Genomic DNA, 25,649 nt, shown 5'->3' with positions numbered 1-25,649 from the left:
ATTTATGAATTCTGAAGCTTTCACACTGTCTCCAAAACTCAAATTAACATGCTCTAGTTAAATATGTCTCTTCATTTCAATGTTTAATAAGGACAACATACTTCTCTTGGAACTCCTGACAGATTTACTGAGATTAATAGCAAACAAAACTAGTAGTAGTCTGTGCTGATGCTTTAATTAAACATCCCCAGACGTTTTTCTACATATTTCTCGAAGGCATTCATCACAGCCTATTAACTAGGCCTATTTCCTCCATGAAGACAGCAGCTCTACTGCTTTAACCATCCAGCTCCCATTGTTTCAAGTGAGTGTATGTGGGGAAAGGTTATGTCCTGGGCAAAAAGAAAACTTTTAGAAGTGCAGACATGTTCAACACATATTGTTATTTACTGCACACTTCCTTTGTGTAATGCATGTTGTTCTTCCATCATTTAGTTTCAATATGAATTGCCCCTAACAAAAATTGTTCAGCTTGCCTTAAAGACTGTGCAGCCAGGGTGGCTTGTCCATGACACATATACTGCTAGTAAAGGGCCATGAGAGCTGTGCTTGCCTAAAAGGATTAAAGACCTGGCTTGTGTACTGCAGCCATAATCCAGAAAATCCTCTACTAGTGATAACAGGATATTTCCACTGTCCCAATACACAGTCAAATCCCAGGTACCTCTATGGGACTACCTACTAGCAAAGTTGTCACCAGCAAGGAATTGTGATGGGTGGTTTGTGGTAAATTTCATGTCCATTGCCAACTGCACTAAGGAAACAAACCTAATACCACCCTGGCAATATAACAGACAAAACAATACCAACTTCTGGCCCCTTCCATCTGCCCTGATGTTGACCAGTGGCAAGGAAAATCAGGCTTCATTGCTCTTGGCCACTCCCTGCCTCCAGCCTCACAGCCACTGTTCTCACTTACAAACAGGAATTGCACTTACTGTATTCCTGTATGTTGAGCTCTTTCACAGCATGAATGTCACTAAGTTGTGCAATACGAGCTTGGACCTTTGTACGTCCTTCTCGACCAGTCATATCAATCTTTTCAATCATTTGCTGTTGCCTGTCAATCCAATACAGCCAGTTTTCAAATACAGTTAGTCCCACAGGTTGCAAGATATTAGAGTCTTCCAAAACAATTCGGTTAGCACCTGCAGAAAGAAAAGAGTAGTTTAGCTTAACTGGAATCAACCAAAATACCATCACAAATACTTTCTACACTGCTTACTTCACTATTTTGATTACTTTTACACTACGAGGTAATGATGTAAGACTGATGTTTTTCAGACAGATGACCATATTTTTTTTCTTTTTTTTCATCAAGAAGACAGTTTGTGTGCTTCAAATACATTTCCTATATTTAAAACGTGTCTGGAGTTGGGGGCCAACTCTCATAAGACCATCCAGTCTTTTATCAATATGGTAATTGGTATTTCTTTTCATTCATCTATTCTTTTTTTTTTTTTTTTTGAGAGATTAACTGCTTTGTCTTGGAATTCAGCAGGGAATAAGAAGATGGATTATTAGCTTGAGTTAACTAATGCAAGATTAAATCCAAGTGAAGACAAAGTACTTAGTAGTTTTCACCTGAATTATGAGATTAAGGTAAACATTTGACTTCTGACTTCATCATATTATTTTGTTTCAACTACATTATCTTCACAAAGGTTTTCATACTAAATTAGGAACATTCTTTCCTTCCTAGTGAAGATTTAGTTTCCTTAGTTCCTTCAGCAATCATCAGTAGCAGCCAAGAGGCTTTGCACCTCTGGAAGTATTTGCTGATTTTTATGCTAGATTACTTAGCACTAAATATATTCAAGATCAACTGTCACATGTCACAGTTAACACTCCATGTAAACATGGAAGAGAGCCCACAGATGTTTTAGAGGTAACATTAAAGACTGTCCAAAGACAGTGAAGACTTTGTAACTCATACACAAAAATATGTTATTCAAAACCTTAATCACATGCTCATTAACACTCATATACTCAATGAAGTTTATCAAACTCTGAGCATAAAATTACTCACAAACGTAAGGATTTGGCTTCGATTTTGTAATGCTAAAATAATATTACACAGTCCAAAATTAGGCCACAGCTTGAAAATTTACACATAAATCCTGGTATTTCAAATATCTGGGCTTACTGCTATGCTTATTTTTACTTTAAACATAGCAGACAATGGCTTTGCATATGCTTATCCACAATAGCATTTCCAAGATGTTTTTAACATTTTTTCCTGGCTTGGCCCGTTGACAACTTCAATCAACAGTATGCCAATTAAGGGGACTTACAAACAAATTCAGCTACAAAAATGCATTTATCTCTATTTTACTGAATGCATAAAAGGCTCAGAAGTTAAGAACGTTTCAAACATTTAGGAAGTAGTAACATCTTAAGCAGAACACAGAGATTAAAACTTTAATCCTCAGGTAAACTGGGCTCTCACCCACCAATTTGGAATAACACCAGCAATGATCTGATTAAGAAAAGATGTTGATGGATTCTGAAGGAGGTTATACCCAGACTGATGTAGAAATTAATAGACTGAGTGATGCAAGTCAAACTAAAGAACTGCAACAGTCTATTAGCCCCCATGAACATGAGTCACCTTATAGGGAAAAGGTAAGAAACTGCAACCTGCATCCTGAAGAGAAAAAAAGCTAAGCTGGGAAGAGGGGGATATGCAAAGATGATGGGAAAGAATATAATTAGAACTAAGTAAGACCTTAACCTACCCAAATGGAGTCTGTACACACCCTGCTCTACCATGCCCATGTCAATCAGCAAGACATTTTGCAAAATGCTCCTAAAGCTCCGAAGCTTAAAATTTTCACTCTATTGATGTCTTAATCATTCTTTTTAATATTTGTGACCAAGTGTAGCTGACCATTTCTGATTAAACCAAGACACTGAAATCCCTCCTTCCATAAACTAACAATAAAATCTGAAACTGGCTCATCAGGGTGCTAGCCCCCTTTATTGGGAATGTCAGATGAAAGGGAGATGTGATTAAGAGTAGCTTTGTCCCTGACATCACCATTCTCTTTCCAGCAATACCTTTTACAAAAAGACTTAAAAACAAACAAATAAATATAAAAATCAGGACACACCCTTAGCACATTCTATTTCCAAATAAAAGTGACTTAATTTCAGAAACATTAGACATTTCCAAATCACACTAATTATTCTGGAATAGAACAACTAATTTCCAAATAGTTTCCACAGTAGGGAGCTAATTCCAGTCATCTTTTCGTAAACAACCCCTTAATCGTGTTAAGAATCTGGTTAGCTTCAATAGGATCTCCCATTTGGGCAGCATAACTGAGACCTAACTGAATGCCTGAAGAACAGGGAGGAAGAGAGAGACTGAATCACATAAAAGGTATTCTCTCTCTCCTTCTCTTTATAGGTACTGACATCTATAGAGTGTAGGAGCAGGAGATTGTGCATGTTTTAAAGAAGCTAACACATGCGGAAAAAAATACTCTGCTGGTCAGAAGGGCCTATTAATCAGCATTCCTAGGCACAGGAATGCATCTCTGCAGTTAGCAATTTATTGTGGTGATTATAGCAATCTATTTGCAGTGCAAAAGCCAAAAACAAGAGAGGTTTTGGAAAGATTTTTCTTCATGTTCATCAAAAAAGTTGTGAGCTGGTACTTCATGACATCAGTGATCCAACAGGCACATTTTTTTTTTTAAAGTGGAATCATTAAAAAAAATGAACTAGAATTTAGATTCATCTCTTTCTCTGTGTCCTAATATCTGACTGATAGCAGATAAAGATAGAAACAGAGAATGTATGATGTTCTGCTGCCCATAAATTTACTCATCCTGAATAGCCTAGAACATAACCCATATTACTCGGGCTGAGTACCCTCAGCAAGTTTGCAGACAAAACAAAACTGGAGTGGCTGATACACCAGACAGTTGTGCTGCCACCCAGACAGCTCGGGCAGGCTCAAGGAAAAAGCTGACAGGAACCTCATGAGGTTCAGCAAGGAGAAGTGCAAAGTCCTGCCCCACTAGTACATGCCCAGGGCCATCCAGCTGGAAAGCAGCTTGGCAGAAAGACATGGAAGTCCTGATAGACACCAAACCGAACATGAACCAGCAATGTGCCCTTGCCACAAAGAAGGCCTTGTATCTTGGGTTACATTAGGCAAAGCATTGCCAACAGTTTGAGGGAGGTGATCCTTCCCTTCTGCTCTGCTCTTGTGAGGCCACACCTGGAGTACTACATCCAGCTCTGGGCTCCCCTGTACAATAGAGATGTGGGCATACTGAAGAGAGTCCAAGGAGGGGCTGTGAAGATGATTAAGGGACTGGAACATCTCTCCTGTAAGAAAAGGCTGAGAGAGCTGGAACTGTTCAGCCTGAAAAAGAGAAGGCTCAAGTGATATTTTATTAACATATACAAATACCTGAAGGGAAGGTGCAAAGAGAAACAAACAAAAGAGAAACATCAGGAACCCTTCTGTGCTGTGTGGGTGACAGAGCACTGGCACAGGTTGCCCAGAGAGGTTGTGGAGTCTCCTCCTTGGAGATCTTCAAAAGCCGCTAGGACATGATCTTGGGCAGCCTGATCTGGGTGGCCCTGCTTGAGCAGGGGAGTTGGACAAGAGGAGCTCCAGAGGTTTCTTCCAACCTCAGACATTTTATGATCACATTTTTTGAAACAATTCACTAATTCTGCTATGTCTTGTGTTTTAAAATAGCAAACAGTCAGGGTATCACAGATCTTTAGTGATCCTGAACCTTCCAGTGACATACTATGTGAATCACTGAAGAAAAAAATATCTTGCTAAGCCAACCCACTTGAAGTACTAAAATATTTTCCAAAACAAAAGCTTATTTTTGCAACTTATTAAAAAGGCTGAAAATCACACTCGTGTCAATGGAATTGCATGCTGCTACTTTTAATGAAGGTATTGTGTCATCAGTGAAATACATTACTCTAAACTACCATACTCCTGCTGAATTTTCCATTTTGCTCACAGATTACCAAGTATGTCCTTATTTCCTAATGCATACACTGACAGCAGAATAACATTCAGCTGAAGTACAAGGACATGTGTTATTCAGAGTGGGGCTGGACCTATTCCAGAGGAAGGAGAAATTCTGCCACTGACCCCCAACAAGCAGCAGCGTGAGGGGGCATATACCCTATCACATAACAAAGAGATGGGCAGGTATGTGATCAACAACATCCAGCCCAACTCGTATCACACCAAATTACTACCCAAGACACAAGAGACAGCTGGGCTGATCCAGCAACTTCTGGGCTGATCCAGCAACAGCATACAGATAGTAAATAGGAGACAACTGTCTCTCTCTCACCTAATCCAACTGCATGATTTTGCCTTTTCTATTGCTCCAGTTCTGGTTGCTTGCTGGACTTTCTGCTGAACCAATTCAGCTTTTCAAACCAACAGAAAACAGTTCTCTATTTTTCTTCTTCTATATTGTTAGTTTATTTTTTTGCTTATGTAGTTAGGAGAGCTGAATCAACTCATAGAGGAGGTCAGACAAGCAGCATAACCAACATCAAGGAGCAGACAAAGAGAATTACAAGACTGGAAGGATTTTTGTTTCCTTTTGAGAACAGGAAGATATTAAATCTTACTCTACCCTTCTCACATTATGACCCTAAAATAACAGGCACATAAGTTACCTGCACACCTGTTTTAACTCTTTAGGAAAGATTTTTCCACTAATGGGAAACTTTGCCGATTGACAGATTATTGCACCAAAACCAATGCATTTAAAAACAAACCTTCTCCACTCCCCTTTTCAAAACTGCTGCAATTTATTTGTGAACTGACTTTGGGAAACCACACGAAGGTCTTGCAGTGAGAAACTGAGGTAAATAGCATGTGTAGCAATTAATAATGCAAATCATAGATACAGGCATGAGACTGTAAAAGCACACTGCATGAATCATGCACATTCCCTGGCTGGGAATTTAGGGAGCGATTAGAATCACAGTACAGACTGTTTATAGTAGGAAGGAAAAGACGACACCTTTCTCTGCATTCCCCCACACCCACACCACACAAATGAATCACTGAATTAAAGTGCTACTCTACCTGAAAGGTCACTGCTTTCAATTCTTCGCAGGTCTGAATCAGCCCAGAACAACTTGCCTAGCTGGCTGTCAATAGCTAAGGCTATGGGCTTGCTCAAACCACTGAAAAAAAGGACCTCTCGTTCAGTTCCATCCAATGCTGCTCTCTCAATTTTAGGAGACCTTTCCTGTAGGTTGGTGAAATACATGTATCTGGAATAGGAACGATTAGAGGAAAAGAAAGTTTATTTGATCTTTTTACATTTTCTCTATATGACCAAGACATCTTAACAAATGTCAAAGATGCTTTTATTCTGACAAACAGAAACCAGTCAGCACCAAGAAAACAGTTTGACCCTCAAGATCTTCAGCCTGAACTTCCCCACATCACTATTTCTGCTACATACCCTTTCTCTGGATTCACCACAATGGCTCTGGGCCGGTCTTGATCTCCTTTGAGCACCACTCCCATGGGTCTCCCATCCAGGCGTGTCACATTGATCACATTAGTAGCTTCACAGGTCCAGTAGATATAGCGGCTGTAGATGTCAATGCTCAGGTCATAAGGCTGCATGTCTAAGTTCTGGTTGGGAACTGGACTTGTCACAACAGTGAGGCTCTAAAAAGGAAAGAAAAACAACCCACTGAGGAACATTTAATCAGATCTGATGTGAGCACTTTTATTTGCTATGGATGTACCACATCAAACTATTTGCCAGGAAAGGAGGAGGCTATCAAAATATTATAAAGCAGGAGACACCCAGGAACACTTTTCCTACCAACACCTTTGATTAGATATAGACACTTAGTTCTTACGGTTTGTTGGAATGGCAATCAAGTACATTGGTTGCAGCTCATAAGGTTTAGCAAGTTTGACTGAAAAGTCCAAATCGTCTCTACATTGAAGATTCAGGTTGAACCTCCCCTTTCTCCCTTGCTTTCTTGACAACCCTAAGTTCAGTTTGGATAGACCCAAACCCAGAGCATTAAGCACGCTACAACAGAAACACTTGCATCACCTCTAATTTCCATAGCTGCAGCTGAACAGATAAAAAAAACCAGCAAAGTGAGGCCAGATGGTGCTTGAAATTCTTGCCTCACTCTTCTCCACCATCACACTTGGGGGAAATAATATAAGGATGAATCATAAATGGGAAGGGAACTCTGATGACAGACAGAAGGACATCAGCTAACATAACAGAAAGACTTTAGAACATTTCCAGATAATAACTCTCTGCCCCAAAGTTCTTGTCTTCTACTTGCCTACACATCTGGAATTCTAATGCCCCCCCCTTTTTTTTTAATTTTTTTTTTTTTAGAATGACACTGCATAGTCTGCTCATAGTGAGAGATGAGCCTAAATGACACCTTTCGTGACCTTGTCACGAAAGAGGAGGAATGATAATGCTCAAAACACAGGCTAACAATCTTTTTGGAAGAAAAAGGATTCTCCCTACCCCCAAATTAAACTTCACTGGAAGATTTCCTTAACTTTCTTCTTTGGCTTGACACCTCTACGAAAGGGTGTGCCTAAAGCCTTGCATTTGTTTATTCTGCTGAAGCAGGCAAAAAAATCTTGTGCCTTTGACTTTGGAGTTTGGGATATTAAATTATTTAGAGATTCCAAAATTAAAACCATTGCTAAATTAAGCGTCAAGTCTGAAGGGCATTTCAGCAGGATCCAACTAACACCACACTCACCACCAGAAACTACACCGAACATAGAACCTCTGTGTTGTCCATTTTAGTCTCCTGCTCCTCCCCCATTCAAAAAATGCAGGGGGAAAGTATGTGTTTTAAGATGTGAAAATGCTCACAGCTAATCTCAGTCACCTGTATTACCTTTGGCCTTCTGCATAGTGCTACTTTTTTGCATTCACTAAACTATTTCCCAAGCTTGCTACATCTCTTACAGGTCACTAGTTTCAACCTCCACAACCCAGTGGAGGGTCTCTTCAGCTCTCTTCCTATCCCCACCAGAACCCAGGAGACTTTAGACAAAGCCGTGCACTGACAGAGTCCCAGCCTCTCCATTTCAGAGTCAACGCTCCTATGCCCTGCTCATTTGTATCTTTTCTGTCCCTCTTTTGACACACTCATTTTCTCCTAAGAATCTTCCCTTCCACATTTCATGTCTCTCACACAGGAGTTTGTAACAGTACCCAGCCAAAAGACAGGGCTGAGCAAATATTGCACTGAGGACTAAAGTATCTTTAGCCAAGGCCTTAGTTTTCTGTGTTTCATTTCCTGCTGCATCTCCCAGATTACGGCAAAAAGACTCCAGAAACTCCAGATGCCACTTGTTGTGCCAAGTGACAGCTAGTAATCTATAGGAAATCTGTATATCTAAATCATTCACATACAACCATACACTTGGGTACAGAGCATCTTTTAGTAACTCCGGCGCCCACAGGATACCTGGCTGCCATCTTCCTGTGCCTTCCTAATGATGTTCTGCCGAGAATCAATCCAATACAGCTGTTTATCCAGGGGGTCGTAGTCGATGGCTCGAACATTTCTGAGACTATGTATAGGGAGTATGATATCTGGGCTCTGCTGTTCATCTATCACCATGCGATTAATTGCATTCTTCTGACTGAACAAAAGAAAGGTTGTAGGAGCTTGATGGATTAAAAAAAAGGAGGGGGAAAGGGTTACACGCAGCAATAGCATTGAGTATTTTTATGTTCAATAACAGCATATAAAACACAGACAGTACCTAGTATTTCATTCCCTTTATCTTTCTTTGAAAACAAAACAAAACAAACAACAAAAAAAATCAGAACAACAACAACAAAAAACAAATCCAAAACAACAGGCACAAAAAAACACAAACTTGGAAAGTTTGGAAAGCCTTTCAATTGACCTCTTTCTACTATAAAAGTCTGAGTCTGGATATGACTAGCAAAGATAATTTTGTAAATTGCAGGACTAGTGAATGTGAAGACTTCTGTCAAAATTACTTCAGTGGTCAGCTGTGACTCTCAAGGAACTGACAATTTTCTAAAGGGGTCCCAGGAAAACACAGTTCCACTATTTTGAAGTTGAACTTTTTGCTAGGTACATTTCTATGTGCAGAATTAACTGAGCAAAAACCAACACTGACTCCTTATTTAGACATCACAGGGTACAGAAAGTGTCATTAGAATGGATCAGTCCTGTTCCTGCTAACCCTCTTTCTGCCAGCACCAGAATGGAACAAGTAATTCGTAGGAAAATGTCTTAGATGTGTGTAGGCTGTTGTTGTTGTGTTTTTGTTTTTAAACAAAACAAAAACACCTTTTCACTCTTCTCAGATTTGTCTGTCTTGCTGATTTCTAGGTGCTTATCTAGGAATGCTGACCTGCAGTAAGAAAAATATCAGATGTTCTGCTTTGGTTTTCCAGATGTTCAGCAAAAACTTCCTGGATAAAAGACAGTTTTTCTTATAAATTCCACCAAATGTCAAAAAATAAGACTTCCCCACCCTGTTAAGCTGTAATTTACCAGCTACATCTTACAGAAAGCACACAAGGCAAATGTGTTTAATACTTCTTTAAAAAGAAATTATCCCTGTATTATATAGCTGGGTCAGAAGTGAGTGGAAGTAGTTAAAACATTTCCCCTTTTCACAGCATTCTTTTCAATAATGGTCTTCCTGCAACCACTGCTGTGCAAGACAGCACAAGAGCCAGCAGCCAAAAATGCAGCTTACAGCTTCCCTGAAGTCTGCATAATCAATTTACTATAGCACAAATCTGGAGAGATTAGCAGCGGGACACTGCACTCATTCAATCCAGCCTGTAAAACAGGTAAGGCTGTACCTTGGAAAGGGGAGGTAGGCAAAAGCCTTCCCAGAGAACATCATCACCTCTCTTTGTTATTTTAGGCATACACTTTGAACATTTCTCTGCTGCTGTGAAGAAAAAAAAAAAAGTGCGTGGGGGGAAGTTTCCTTGGCAACTAACACTCAATCCTAACTTCCTATAACAATCAGGCCTGATTGTAAGGTATGTTTGCTTTCTGGAAAACCTGTATTTCTCTTCCAAATGTTTCTCCAATAATTTTGGAGAGACTTTTTCTACTTAGCTCTAAACTGGAAAAGAAAACCAAAAAAAGCAAACCAAAATTTATACTGTTATATACAGTAAAATAATAGACTCAGAAGATATCAGTATTCTTATCAAGCAATTAAGAGACTAATGCCAAGGTAAGAAAAAAAAAAAAGCTTAAGATAAAACAGTCCAGGCAAATATACTGTCATAAACACCCAAAATCTTTTCCATCTTTTCCCCAAAGAGGCCCTCTCACTGTTTTCCTGGCTTCCAACTTGGAATTGATGACTTATAATAAAAAGTAACAGCAAAATTTCCCCCTTTGAGTCCCCACATCTCTGAAACAGTACCAATTTGAGAAATCACTTCACAGTCTTCATCATTCTACCTCCCAGTAGTCACATATTTTAACTGTATTTTTGGAAGGCAAATGGAACGTAATGAGAACGTCTCCTGTGTAACATGCATTCAAACTTCATAGCACTTGGTAGGTCTGATGAGATAACAGATCTAGTCAGGGCAGTGTGTCCTTCCCGTAATTAAACCAATCTATACACACATGAGCAGGGTGATCCAGAAGGGAGGATCTGGCCTCTAGACAGGGCTTGGGCTAATAATAATGTTCAGGAATATATAAGCAAGTAAAACAGGCAAGAGAAAGTTAAAACGATTCATGCTCTAATTATAATGGCCAAGAGAAAAATTAAATTATAAGTAGAGAAGCCTAAGACTCCAATTACTTACAAATGAGAAGCTGGAAAGTTACCAGGTTTGAACACGACAGAAGGAAAACTCCTAATACCTCATGAAAGACCAAAACATGCTGCAGGGAGACATTCTGTTTGCTCGCAACTGTTTCCTGTATTTTCCTTCTTCCTTTCCTACTTTTCTCCTCCTTTGTAAAGAGAGCATTTTCACAGGAAAACATGACCTTTTATCAATTTGCTACTTGTTCTCCACTGGAAGTCAAATTCCTCCACCTACAACATCACAGTAACCACTAGAGTGGTGCCAGCTGTGCTTCTAACCTGCAGAAAGGTGTGAGAACATTCAAGTACAAAAATCCAGCTGCCAGGCAAGCATCATTTGTAACAAAAACAGAAAGAAAGAGAGCAGGACACACAATGGGGGGATACAGCAGACTTTTCCAAAAAGCATGATTTTCAAAAAATTCCATGAGATGGTATTCATGGAGCAGGCTACCCTGCTTTTGGCTTTAAAACAACAGTTGGATCTCTCTACTTGGGCATAATGCAGACAAGATACAATCTGTCTCTCTGTACCATGAATCTCTTAACCCACTGACTAATCTGAATGACACCAGTGGAAATCAGCCATCCAGTATGCCTGCCAAAATTATGAGTGCTTCACTGGCAGCCAGTTATTGAGAGATGGATAAATTATTTGGTTAGAAACCAATTACACACAGCCTGAGGGGCCTTGTGGTTCATATTCTGTACAACAATAAAGAAAAATGGGGCTTGGCTGCACTGAGATCAGAAATGTGAAGTGCTGTGGAGGCAGTGGAGCTGAGCTGAGCCTCACTGAGCAAGAAACACCTTTGGGGGTATGAGTGACCCACCACAGCATCTCCTCAGCCAGCAAACAGAACTACTACAGAATTAAGTCTCGACCCACCTAAAGGCTATGCGAAGTCCAGAGTCTACGCAATCTACCACATATCTTTTACATCAGGCAAGATTAGAAATAAAGAAAAATTAATAAGCAACTAAGCACTTGAGGAATGCTGTCAGACAGATAATGAAAACAAAAGCATTTCCAGCTTTCTTACTTACACAAATTTAGCTCGTTGAGTCACTGACAAGATTCATTAGAGCTGGTTTTGTCTATTTTCCTGAGATATTAGTCTGTTGCAAGATTTTTTTTTCCTTTTAATACCTATCTTCTCAAGTCAGTAGGATTTTAGTACTACACAATGATATTGTAAAATACATATTTTTATTGCAAACTCTATCCAGTCAAATACCCTGCTTTGTACTGAGAAAAGGTGGGTAGGGTACCAAATATTTTTTTTAAATACATGCTCACTATTAAAAATAGAAACTAGATTTAACTTGGCCTATCAGAAAAGCAAGCCTGACCATCTCATGTAAAAACAAAACTCTTTTTTCCTGTGAGTACCAGGCTTGTATCTGTCAGTAAACACATCTGTGACTGTATTTCATTTTCTTTCGTTATGGCTTACCACTACAAGTCCTGTTGTCAGCGTTCAAGGAGTAGTGAGCTGGGCACCCACAGACAAAACCACCAACAGGGACTGCTAAGCAGAGATGAGAGCAGTGACCATTACTAGAGGCACACTCATTCCAGCCTGCCTGCCTGGAGGAATGGAAGACCAAGATGTCCATAACATAATCCAAATGCCCTTGGATGATAGTTCTGTTCTGGCCACTGGTCTTGTTGGCTCGTTCAATGCTACGCCGGCTCCAGTCTGTCCAGTAAATGTAATCCTGATACTGAGTCAGGCCAAATGGGTGAGGCAGGTCATCAGCTATAATCTCACGGTCAAGGCCTGTTTCCAAAAAAAAAAAAAAAAAAAGGACAGAAAAAGCAGAATTATTTGGGGACAAAATGGATGCTGGTTAATGTTTTAGACTTGTCTCCTTCACAGAAAGGCTAAAACGTGATTACTTTAAAAGTTACTGTTTCATTGCTAGAGAAGTAAATTATAAAGCAATGCTCAATATTCAAAAGGTCATCTTGAAGTCTCAGAGCCTACCACAGAACAGTCCTAATCCTGCTTGTGGTTCACAGAACAGAACATATTCTATTAAAGAAAGAAAAAAGCTGCAGTTTTGAAACTTATCAGGGTTCTTAGAAAGATTGTCCTTTCCCTCCTCCCTGCAAGGAACAGGAGCACACTGAAGGAGATAGTGTCAAGATCCCACGTTCCCAATTCAGCATCTCTGGAACCACACTTGGGTCTCTGCCCATTGCTTACAGGGACAGAATTGTTATGAGCTTAATAAGATTCTACATTGTATTATGAGAAAAATTAAATGTACAAGGTTAAACTAATCAGTCTCTGGAATGCCTTAACAGGATGGAACAGTCTGAAGCTCAAGGTAGGAAATAGTTAACAGTGTACGATGGGGGAAGGTTAAGAGACCTTACAAAGAAGAATATGGAGCAGGAGGGGAGGTGGGAGGAGATTTCAACCACATTGATTTCAACAATTTAATTACCATGGGGTAATTAAATGCTGTCTAGTCACAGAAAATGAATGGGAGATTATGAAGCAAGAAGTCACTCCCTCTTTACACAGGGAAGAGGAGAATGCACAGCCCTGCGCTTTGCTATCATTAGCCACAGGCACAGGAAAGATGAAACTCTAATTCTGTGTCCAGTTCCACAGTACACATGAGACCACTGAGCCAGCTTCAACAGCACACCAAAAACGCATGAGGCTGAAGAAAAGCTTTTATATTACATGTAATTCCTAGTAATGCATTTTCCTGTTTTGATCTTCTTCTAGTTTTATTCCACTATTGCTAATGTACTGTTTAAAGTAGACAAATTCCTTTAGCCTTAAATATCAGCTAGTAAGAAAGCTAATCTGAATAATCTGGCACACAACAAGGCAGTCCACTCCTGTGGGTGCAGAGATGTCATAAACATGATACTGGGCAAACCTGATAGGGTGTGGGTCTGCAGCACACTACCGCTGGGAGAATGAAAGAATAATATATTCCACCTCTATTAAGCTTTAAGAAGCAGCTTATAAAAATTATACAGACCCTTGTGTGACAGAGAGCACCCCTGTACTAGCCAAGAAAGCTCCTTCGCATGCAGAGTACTAGGAAAAATGCCTGAACCCTGAGGATACCAACAAAGATTAAAAACCAAATTGTATTAAATTACACTGTGGAAACAGTCCAATATGCTGTTGTTATCTTGGCTTTCTCTTTACCTTTCTACAGATGAAGTGTTTGTTATGTATTTGCCAACACACATTGGAGCAGCAAAACAAGAGTCTCCAAAACGCTGAAAGTTGACAGCTTTGTCCTACATTTAACTGAAAACATGTACAGCTTGTATAATTTTAACTTTGTGAGCAACTGTATTAATTACAAGAAAACCAAGCCCTCACTAAAAACTTTGTTGCATTAACAAAAATTATAGAAGCAAATAGAAGAGGTGTGTAAGTTTGGGAAAAATCTGTTTTTTTTTTTTTGCCTTAAGACGTGTATCTTTGCATTATTCAAGCAATAATTTGCCACAGGGTAGTGTGAAAGAGCAGCAGTATCCCTGTGAGGCTGCCCAGGGCTCTGGAGCTCACCTAGCATGTTGGAGGATTCTATCAGGTTGGTATCGAGGTCAGTCCAGTACAGTCGTCTTTTAGCATAATCAATAGTTAGGCCATTAGCACGTCCCACATTCGGTACAAGAGTAGTCCGCTCACTGCCATCCATAGCAGCTCTATCAATCTTTGGCTTACCACCCCATTCAGTCCAGTACATAAACCTGAATAAAAGTCCAAAAAACACAAACATTCACATTTATCCAAAAGAAAACTCAAGGGAAAAAAATTCAGATCACAAACAAAAATCCTTAGAAAGAGTATGAGAAAACAAGAGTTGTAAATGTGAGCATTTATTAGGTTCCATTACACTAAACATGTTTGGTTCTTTTTTTTTTCAAAATACAAGCAATGAAATGAGTCAGATTTCCTCAAAATTCTTCCAACATTATTTTTTCCACTTGGAGATGGATTTTCAATAGCAAGTTTTGTATGAAAAAACTTCAGTCTTAACTAATACATGCGCATCAGTTAGTAGGTAAAAGACTGATTGTTGGGCACATTCACTTATTTAAGTGACTATGTAAGCAAAGTACTTTCCATGGCACTTGGTTTCTGGTTTTATTCCACTGTCCATCAAATGAAGGAATAAAAAAAGGTAGAAATGCATAATATTTCTGTTAATACGTGCCATTGCTCATCTCCATGCAACTATGTCAATCAGCTCTGTAACAGCACATTATATTTCAGCTGAGGGCAGAGTAACACAACACTGTAGAGCATTTCCACTGAAGCAGAAGTACAAACTCTCGCGTATTCACATGACAATTTATGACCCATTTGGCAGAAGCAAGAACTTTTGCACGCGTACCTTTTCTTTAGGCACTGTACAGTAGAGAGGGCTGTATAATTGACATTTGGTGTTATTAGATGCTTCTTCCAAAATTTAAAGCCAATACCACTTTTAAAATGAGACATAGCTAGCCATTGTTAACTTCTTTAGTAACAAATACCTGTGAAATTCCTTTAATTTCAACCAATCACACGGTGTGAAAGGTTACTTCAGAAACTGTTGATCAAGTGTAAGCTGTTCTTTAGACACCAGGAATACTCAGTAATTTTCATTTCTAATATGTAAAAATTCTGCAAGTTGTGTACAGCATGAACCTGTGTGTTAGAATTGTCCCAGTGGTATCAGTGCCATGAAAATGTCCTTATAAGCTACAATGACATGGCTCAGCTGTAGAACAAGTGAAGACACCAGTAGTTTGGCCCAAATCTAAACTAATTTTGTTCTGACTGCAGTGAAGAGACAAAAACATTTAACTATACCAATCTTTGAAAAAAAACTGTTCCCAGCATAAAACTCGAATCATCCGTAGCAACCTTTTGCTCCAACTGAATAGCTGGATCTAGCAATCTGGTCTCAGATGCTCTTTGATGTACGATTCCAGGCAATCCCTGACACATCAGGGCTGAACTCCATCTGTATCCTCCACTGGGGGGACTGCAGATCTTGGTTCAACTAAGCATGAAGACAACAGTTGCCATCACCTTGTTGAAATGAAGCAGGAGGAGTGTGTCTGCAAGGTGCTGAGTTTTTTTCAGCATTCCTGTAACTCTTGCAGTGTCACTGGAAACTGAGATAATTTCATAGCACTTGAAAATGAAATCCTCATATTAGTAAAATAATGCTTTATGTTCCTTCATTTCTAAAATAAGGATAATATAATACTGATATAACCTCAAAAAGGTTTTGCAGTGATTAGTTAATGTCTAATAAGCATTCATGGTAGAAGAGCTATTTCAGAAGCAAAATAGTTTTGCCTTGCTGCCTTGCCTCCCCCCTCCCCTTTTCCTCCCCCTGCTTACTGCCCTACTTTCAGTATTATACTTGAGTACAACTGAAAAGTTTCTTCTCAGGAAATCTTTCTTTTTGGTGATAGGTATGTATAATTATTTCCACTGTTTCTCTGCCTTTGCTTTCCTTGTCCACACCAACAAAAATAGAGGCTCCCTTATCTGAAAAAAAAAAACCAAACAACTTTTCCCTTATTCTCAGACAGTAAGCTTCACTCCTCCTATTCTCAAGTTAAATCATTTAATACCTTTAATACCTTTATTGGACCGTAATTTGTTAAAGAAAACAAAACAAAACAAAAACAAAACAAAACAAAAACACAAAAATCTACACCACTCATTTTTAAAAGGGCAAATATTTTCCTTTCAATGCTATGCCCCTTTTCTAGTTAATGAATTCCATAAACCTAAGACTACTTTGATTCCGTGATTAATTAAAAAACTATATATAAATCTCTTTTTAATGAGCTTCTCTGATTTTTTGTGCAATATTCTCAATGATTATTCAGGACATTAAGAGCATATTCCTTCAGCCCTCATATTATAAATTACCAGGTTATATTCCCCAGCTCAATTCTCTCAGGATTTATATGCAACGCCTAACTAACATGCCCTAGAGGAAGCATTAGGATGTTGTTTTCAATGTTCATAAACATAAAATTAAATCAGCAAGTTACCCCTCAGCAGGGTCCAACGCCAATGCCCGGGGACTGTCAAGATCTTTCCACACCAACACTTGTCGATGCTGTCCATCCAGCTTTGACACTTCTATGCGATTTGTTCCAGTATCAGCCCAATACAAGTTCTTCCCCAGCCAATCTACAGCCATGCCTTCAGGGTAATCCAAGCCAAACTCTACAACATGTTCCAGTGCACTGCCATTCATAAATGCTCTGCTGATGGTCTGTGGGGATGCAAAGATACACAGGCAAATTAGAAATTTTACCAGTCTGTCATTGGGCTGGTTGTTTTCTTTGTTGCATTTTAAACACTTTCAGATTTTCGGCATCTCGTAGGAAAGAGAAGCATACAATATGCTACTTATTTGCAAGGCAAACAATACTGCTATTCAGAAGTAATAATTTACTGTATTCTATGAAAGCATTCTGTGTCAATTACAATAGCGTTTCCCTGGGGAAATAAATGGGATAACTAGTCTGGTTCAATTAAGCAGTCTACATGTCAAAGTGACTTTTAATAACTTGGTGCCAACTTTGAGGGGGAAATATTTTGGCTCTCCCAGGACTATACAAAAGCATTGATGCTATAGCACAGAACAATATTTAAAGCAGAATGAGAAAGTTTGGGATAGAACAACAAATAGAAGAAAACAAGCTAATAGCTGATTAGCTCAGTACTTCAAGTGCTTCAGTACTGATGGCTTAATTTAATTTCAGTAAGCATAATTTCTTCTTGGACTTTTTTTCAAAAAAACTTCCTATACCTCTCACCATCATGGATCAGCCTGAGACAGCAAATACAGCCAGAATTAGGATTTAGTAATGTATCAGAGCTTAGGCATTCTGTGATTTACTATGACCAATTATAAGTCTGAAAGTAAAGGACTAATGTTAATATAAAATTCTGTTTTGCAAACTTGGGCTCTCTTTCTTTGTCCTTAATATTGCCCTCTGCACACACCTGTCATATTCCTAACACACGAGAAGTTAACTCAAAGTTTGATTTTTGGTTTACTTCCCAGTTCGGATGCTATTTGCTAATTATGCCAGTTTGTGACAGCACGTCAGGGAAATTTCTTAGTCTTCATTTTTATCACTCAAAAACTGATGAGGGGATCCTTGTTTTATTTTTATTTCAAACACAGTTCGAAAGAATACCATACCTAAATAGTTCAGCCAAGTCACCTCTCTCAAACTAACTTAAACAATTTGTTTTTAACTTTTATGATTCTTCAGTTGTAAAGGTCCAAGAGTTATTGTTTGCATGCGTCTCACAATCCCAGAACGGCCAAGGTTGGAAGGGACCTCTGAAGATCATCTAGTCCAACCCCCCTGCCAAGCAGGATAACCTAGAGCACATTGCACAGGATAATTTCTCAACCCAATTGCAGAAAACTTTATTTTATTAACAACTAATTTTTGGTGTTCACAATTCTGACTACACCTACAGTCCACAAAAAAACAAAGTGAATAACTAGACTCACTGAGAAGAGAGATAGACGACAGATTTCTGTCACTCCATCAGCCACCACATTTAAACATCTACCTTCAACCTTTTTTTTTTTTTTTTTTGATTTGTTAGTCTAGAGCCTAGACCTGGTTTACAAAGCCTGTGACTTGTAATGTGTCTCACATGCAGTAGCTATGTGAGTTAATGAACATGTAAGACCCATTTCCACTTCCTGACCCAAAACATGACTTCTACCCATTAAATGTATTTGACAAAACATCTGTCATCCCCAAAGCCACCTGACCCTTGGCATTCTGCTCAGCTTTCTGCCAAAAAGCTTTATTTTTGCAAACTTCTCCTTTATATCAAAATGTACACATTAGATTTAAATTATTTGCATGAGAGAATACTGATAGTATAGTGAAAATATATGCCTTTCGTAGATAGGACCAGTTCTTCTACCTATCTCTTGAATCTTGTAAACCATACTTGTTAATCCATTCTTAACTATCTCAAGAATCTTACAGCAACTTTATAGCCAACACAGAATAACTGGAAATATCTTCCATCTCTACCTTCAATGAAATGTCAGTCCAGTATATTCGATTATCTGTCACATCAAAATCTAGAGCAGAAGCTTCTTTAACTCCAGTGAGTGGAATAGCAACATTGTTGTTGTTCGTTTCTAAAGAGATTCGTCTGATGTCTGCTCTCCGGGAAAACAGCAGGAAAGCCTCTGGGACAATGCAGGTCTTCATATCATTGATGAGCTCCAAGCCTATGGGGCAAGCGCAGCGAAGGCCTTGTGGTCTGTACAGACAAAGATGGCTGCAACCGCCATTATCCTCTGCACATGGGTTTGTACCTAAGCACGCAACAAAAGCAAAAGCAATCATTACGAACTGACTTCATTTGGAAGATGAAGTCATTCCTCACATCTATCAACAAATATGAGGCCTTTAAGAAATACATACAATTTTTCACCTTTTGTTCTCTGAATTAATTCATTCTTGTTTCCCCTAGTTCTTTGGAGGGATGTTACTCTACATGGCTGGAAAGCCTACACTTCTTTCCCTGATCCCATAGAACAAACCCAGCAATAGGGGATGGGACCCGGACTCCAACAACTGTAGGTGATCCCGATTAACAACACAAGCGCTGAAGGGAAGGGAAGTACATAAGAAAGCAAACAAAAGTTCTGTCACCTTTCACAGTACACTGGTCCAGTTACATACTGCAATTGTGTTCCTAGAGATGGAAAATTTTAAGATTATTTTCTTGTAGGTCCCCTTCCAGTGCCTAAAGTGGGTCTACAAGAAAGCTGGAAAGGGACTTTTTTCACAAGGGCATGTCGTGGTAGGCCAATGGGTAATGGTTTTAAAGTGGAAGATGGTAGATTTAGATATAAGGAAGAAATTCCTCACTCAGAGGGTGGTGAGGCACGAGAACAGGTTGCCCAGAGAAACTGTGGATGCCCCATCCCTGGAGATGTTCAAGGCAAGGTTGGATGAGGCCCTGGGCAACCTGCTCCTGTGGTGTCCTAGCCCATGGAAGGGTGGCTGGAACTAGATAGTCTTTAAGGTCCCTTCTAATCAAAGCCATTATACAATTTTCACATCCATTTAATGGCCTCTTTTCTCCAGGATGCTAGTAAAGCAGCTCTTTGCAATACTAAGATGTGTACTTGCACATGCTGGAAATCCACCCACCATTACCAAGCTCAGTTAGCCATACAGCTGAAAAGAGGGCTGTTTTTAAAACACATGTGCCTTTGGGCACTTTAACGTGGTAGTAGCAATGCAGATACATGTCAACTACATTTAACTAATTCTCTGGGATACAATCCAGACATGGCAGCAAGAAACTGCAAGCCCTACACATAAAGCAGGATATTCAGGGAATGTGATGAGTTTGGTGATGCCACAGCTCTGCTGCTACCAGTGTTTTGGAAGCCAATTTAAAGCTAGATCCTGCACGTTTATTCCATAGACACCACAGGACAAAAGTACTTCTAGTTATTTTTAAAGATGATTTTGCAGTATTCATATGAAAAGCACTTAGCAGTCTAACAGGCTCATTCTTAGATTTTGCAAACTGATGTTCAGATCGCAGGATGAAAATCTGCTACAGCTGCAGTTTCATAAACAGCTAGGCTAATCTAATAGCTGGCTGTTAAAAAGAGAAGTCCTCATTTTCCTTGATCCTTCTTCACTTCTTATTGGATCCAGGGTTGTCTCAAACCTATGAGATACTCCAATTACCTAAGCAGCAGAAAATTACCTATTTTTGGGGTGCTTGCTTGTTTTCCACCTTGTTATTCTGCCAAGTTAGAGAACTGAAGGACCTCAAAAAATACCTACCCCATGCCATTGAACTGCAGTTATTAGGTGAAAAACTGGATTCTGCCCATTTCTAAAAATCTGACGTGGTATAAAGTGATACCCATAGAAGAGCACTGCTGAAATATCTTATTTTATTATACCAGCCTTATTTGCATTCTCACTCACCAATTATCTGGAGGACATTTGTAGCTTTGAGGCCCATTAGATCAGGCAGCTGATCTATGATGATCTCTCTTTCTGCTGTTCGTTTATGCACACGTTCAATACTGCGTCTTTGCCAGTCTGTCCAATAAACATAGTCTCCCAGCAATGTGAATCCAAAGATATGAGGCAGCTTGTCCTCCACCAGAACTCTTCTCCCAGTTCCATCAGCATTCATGACCTATGGATACACATAAACACAAACATTTCCATGTATACAGAATAATTCTGTTGCTATTTATCAGTGATTAATTACCTGCTCCTCATTTAGACCTTAAACTCCAAAATAATCTCCTACCCACTGAAGTGCTATCAATGTTACACAGCAATCTAATAAAACAAGACTAGTTTAACAGGTAGTTGTTTTAAAAGCCATGGAGGATCCCTTATGCATAGCCTTACATACTAAGGCTATTCTCATAAGCAGATCATAATGTGAAATAATAACACAACACTCCTTATATTTGCTTTATGAACTATATTATGTGTGCCTGTTACACATTGTCTCTCTCTTTCATTTCTGACTTACCTCTCTTGGCTCAGTTTTAAATGGGAGATGCTGTGTTTTACACGAATGAAGACAAGCTTACAATGTTAGGGAGTCCTAGCTCAGTATCTTGTAGTCCACAGTCCCTCCCAAATGAGCTTTGTCCAGGTTACAGATAGCAATAAGAGGAGGCCTCACAAATTCTGGGAGGCAAACAGGAAGATCTATAGAATCATACTCCCAAATCTAAACAAAGAACCAGTTTTACATTCTTCACAATTAAGTTCAGTGCTTTTTGTACTAGAAGGAACACTAATACTCTGTAAATAATTGCATGCCTTTGATCAAGACACTTGAATTCACTGTGTCATTTTCCTGTATTGCTAGAAAGAAGTAATACCTAACTTCCTCAAAGAGGCACCGAAAGGATTAATTAAACATAGGTATGCATGTTCAAGTGATCAAGTACCTTATGAATGCCAAGTATTATTATAAAAAGTGCCATATTGAATTGAAGAGTTATATTTTGAGAAGCTTAAAAATGCTTCAGCACTGCAGTTTTATAGGATTACTAAGGAGGATATATAGAAAAGTTCCTTCTGAAGTATTTCTACTTGTTTTAATTTTATAGGAAACATTTTAGCATGCATGCATGTATACTACCCTTCAAAAAAAAAAAAAAGGAAAAAGAAAAAAGAAAAAGAACCCCTTATTGTAAGAACTTCCCAAGGCAATGTGATTCACAAAATTCAAACCAAATATTCAAAGTAGCATACTAATCCCTGAAACATTAACACACTCTTCCAACATCCCGAGGATGTTCCAAGTTAAGGACTGAAAAAGGATGACTTACTAAACTGCTGTTTTCAGATCTCTCTCTTACCCTTACCTTGGTGGAATTGGGTAGTCATAGACAAGTCTGTATGATTACTCATTCTTCCCAAGGCTCAAATACAAAGACTTGTACAATAACAACCTTCAGGATCAATTGGCTTAATAACTTGGCTAGATGGATGATGTTTTGCGGCCAGGAGAATTTACTAGCATATAAGAAATTAGAAGGCTAGCTTGGAGAGCACCCCCCTACCTTTGCCTATCAGAGAACAGATGGGGAGTGAGGAAAGGAATAGAGAAACAGAAGTGGAACCCATACCTTTCTCTGCACATGACATAATGTGCAGATTATTAAAATAAACTATTTTAAAGTTTACTTAAAAAGTGGAAGAAAATGTTATAAACTTCAGAATAATTAAATTCTGCCTTAAATCTGTGTTCTGTCAAACTTGTAGACGCTATTACATTTACTCTCTGTATGTTAGAATGGGAACCAAATCTTTATAAGCACAATTCCTACAGAAATATGAAAGAGGCTCTGCATGCTTGTTGGTTTGTAGGAATAAGCTCCATGTTGACTGTTTTAAAAAAGCTTATAATTACGTTGTGGAATTGGCTTACCAAAAAATCTTCGGTCTAGTAGTATATGCAGCAAACTTCTACACATGCACTAATGCACATGCTTCACAAAAAATAAGACAAGCATTACTTGGCGAAACTTTTTTTTCCTGTGTTCTCACTAAGATCCTTTTGAGAGTCAAGCACAGCACTTGGCAGCTTCACTTTGTACTAGGGTGCGTTTACCATCCTAAAGCTGCAACTTGTCCTTTACACTGATAACCAATTCCAAACACAGCTTTTCCTATCACAGATTGTTTAGCTGGGCTCAGAGCCCAGCATAATTGCCTAATTTCTGGACTTCCTTTGAAAACAAGCTCTGCTCTTCCATTTATTCTACTTCAGAAATTTTCAGCATCTGCTGGCTCTCTCTCATTTCCTAGCAGCATGCCTCCTGTGTTCTGTTTGGATAAATGAGGTTGCTAAACAACAGAGTAATGGTTAACTTTAGAACCAGGGACCCAGATTTAACATCCATAAGGTAACCCATAAGTTATGGTGCATAACCCCACTATCTCTTTAAGAAACCATCACTACCACCAAGCAAAACTGTTGATCCCCTTTACCTACCACCCCTTTCTAACCACAACACACCTCTTAAATTTCTGGGATGACTTGTTTCCCCCTCCCCCTTAAACTACTGAGACAAGCCACTTGCTTGCAACTAATTAATATATGGCAATTAGTGCTTGCTAAGCAAACCAAACAGCTATGTGGAACTGATGGATGTTGCAAAGCTGACTGAAAACACAGTAATAACCAGCGAAATATCACTACCACAAAGCACTATCTTCAGCTACTACACTTTTTACCTTGTACTTATAAAAAGAATAAACTTCTGTATTTAGGGGGTGTTTAACCACCAGTTAAAAGAATTAGCTGGAAGGCATGTAGTGTGAGGTGAACTTTCTCTGGTAAACTTTAAATAAGCTTCATCTTATTCTGAAAGTCAGGAAAAGAGGTGAGAGGACTTAAATATTAACTATCTGCTTATATTAAATTTTTGTTTTGCCACATACAGGTTATTTTGAAAGCCAACTTTATGCCAGCTAGACCAAACAGATGCTTATGTGAAAATACTTACACATACCTGCTGCCCTTCTGTCACTGCAATCTTACCTGATATCACACATCTGTGTGATATTATTTGATATAAACATCTGTTCACTAGCAGCTGGGTACCACCATAGTAATTTTTTCATGGCACCACGCTGTCTACACTCACTTTGGCTGTATTTTAGGAGAACTGAATAGAATCTCATCAATAGGATACAGAACCAAACAGCCTGGTGTAAGGCAGACGGAAAGTGACAAGGGGTATAGGGATGACACATAAAACAAACATATATAATAAATGACACAAATAAAAAGACACAATCAGTAATCAATGCATTCCAAAGAAGTTCAGCACAATCTTCCTATGGACTGAAAATCAGGTGACAACCAAGTCCCAGCTGATACTGCTTTATGTATTCATTCCCTTTCTCTGGCCCAGATGGATCAGTTGACTACAGTGAAGCATAGCACCACTGAATCCCCCTGTGAGAAACCCACCTTCTACTGTGAGGCAGTGCCTCCAGTGGTTTATGCTGCTGTAACCACAATGTGGTGTGGGTTTCACATTCTGAATACTGCAAACCACAGTGAGAATATAGACTACAACAGGAAACAGATGTGGCATAACCACAAACACTACCTTTACTGAAAGAGTGAGAAGCTCCACAAAAAAAGTTAAACGAAGTACAAAAATTAAACAGCCTCAGAAAAATGTCAAACAGCCTGCTTGTAGGATAAGAGTTTTGTTTATCCTAGAACAATAATGAATACAAACCTATGGCCTCAAGAATGCAACATATTCAGATAGATGAATTGGTGCTGAAAACGTGGTCATATTTTAAGATGCTGTATTTAACAGTCAATACTAACGATAAAAAATCTTTGAAGCATTGTTTCTATATTAAAGCTACAGACTGGATTGCAAAGCGGTATTTTCTAAGGGTCTTTCTTGCTGCCAGATACCCTGGATTCAATTCACTCTTGAATGCTAGTAGTAACTGTGATAAATAGGCTAATGCAGTGAATTTGCCTTTCTAATAATCTGGGGTTTGAACGTTTGGTAATTTACATATGTTACTTGATTGGTTTAAGTCTAGATCTCAATCATTACACCTGCCTCATCTGTGAAAATAATATTCAGCTCTGGTTAGAGCTAATGCGGGAGCCCTGGCAAAGCTGCACAGGGCTCCAAACAAGACCAGCAGCCTGTGCTCAGGGCTAGCAGACCAAGGCCAGTTGTAGGGGAGGCTAGGCAGAGGCACACCACCTCATATCCACAGTACTGAGGGGATGCTAAAAACAGAAACTGTCTTGTTCCTATTAGGCCATACTTAGATCAACATCAAGCACAACAGCCCAAGCCTACAAGGTGCTAGACAGCTTCAGTATCGACAGCTCCAGAAGAAGAAGACAGAATGCAGGCTCTAGAAAGAGCACACTTTCCGATACAAATCTGGGAGACTATTAGACAAAGCTGATAGGATTTACTCATAATTAACCCAGTTCCATAAGCAGGGTGAGAGTGTGCAAACTGTTGTCTTTCACCTTAATTCATGAGTACAGTTTAATTTTGGGTGTACTTATAAATAATCAGGAAGCATTTAAATACCGTGCATACTATGTGCTCTCTCAGGATGTTTTGAATAGAAGAAGCCAATAATCAAAAAACAATTTACAAACAATAACTGGTACCACTGTATCTTCAAAAAATGAAAGATCACCTACAAGAATATAGAGTTAACCTTACAGCATTAAAA

At 39.0% G+C, this 25,649-nt stretch overlaps 1 protein-coding gene across 2 annotated transcripts in view; it reads right to left on the bottom strand.

Annotated features, from left to right (window-relative positions):
* The window catches only part of LRP6 (LDL receptor related protein 6), a 127,108-nt gene that overhangs the window by 16,508 nt on the left and 84,951 nt on the right, over nt 1–25,649 (bottom strand). For both annotated transcript variants that reach the window (XM_080572851.1, XM_080572852.1), the window contains 9 exons: nt 20,862–21,078; nt 18,930–19,219; nt 16,902–17,128; nt 14,404–14,588; nt 12,310–12,636; nt 8,488–8,690; nt 6,477–6,688; nt 6,092–6,282; nt 939–1,148 (listed from right to left, as the gene is read on the bottom strand). In XM_080572851.1, coding sequence (XP_080428977.1) covers nt 939–1,148; nt 6,092–6,282; nt 6,477–6,688; nt 8,488–8,690; nt 12,310–12,636; nt 14,404–14,588; nt 16,902–17,128; nt 18,930–19,219; nt 20,862–21,078 — 2,062 coding nt within the window. The remainder of the gene's footprint in view (nt 1–938; nt 1,149–6,091; nt 6,283–6,476; nt 6,689–8,487; nt 8,691–12,309; nt 12,637–14,403; nt 14,589–16,901; nt 17,129–18,929; nt 19,220–20,861; nt 21,079–25,649) is intronic.

Source organism: Anser brachyrhynchus (assembly GCF_964034855.1).
Source record: "Anser brachyrhynchus genome assembly, chromosome: 1".
Classification (NCBI taxonomy): domain Eukaryota; kingdom Metazoa; phylum Chordata; class Aves; order Anseriformes; family Anatidae; genus Anser; species Anser brachyrhynchus.
This window is presented reverse-complemented; position numbering and strand designations above follow the sequence as displayed.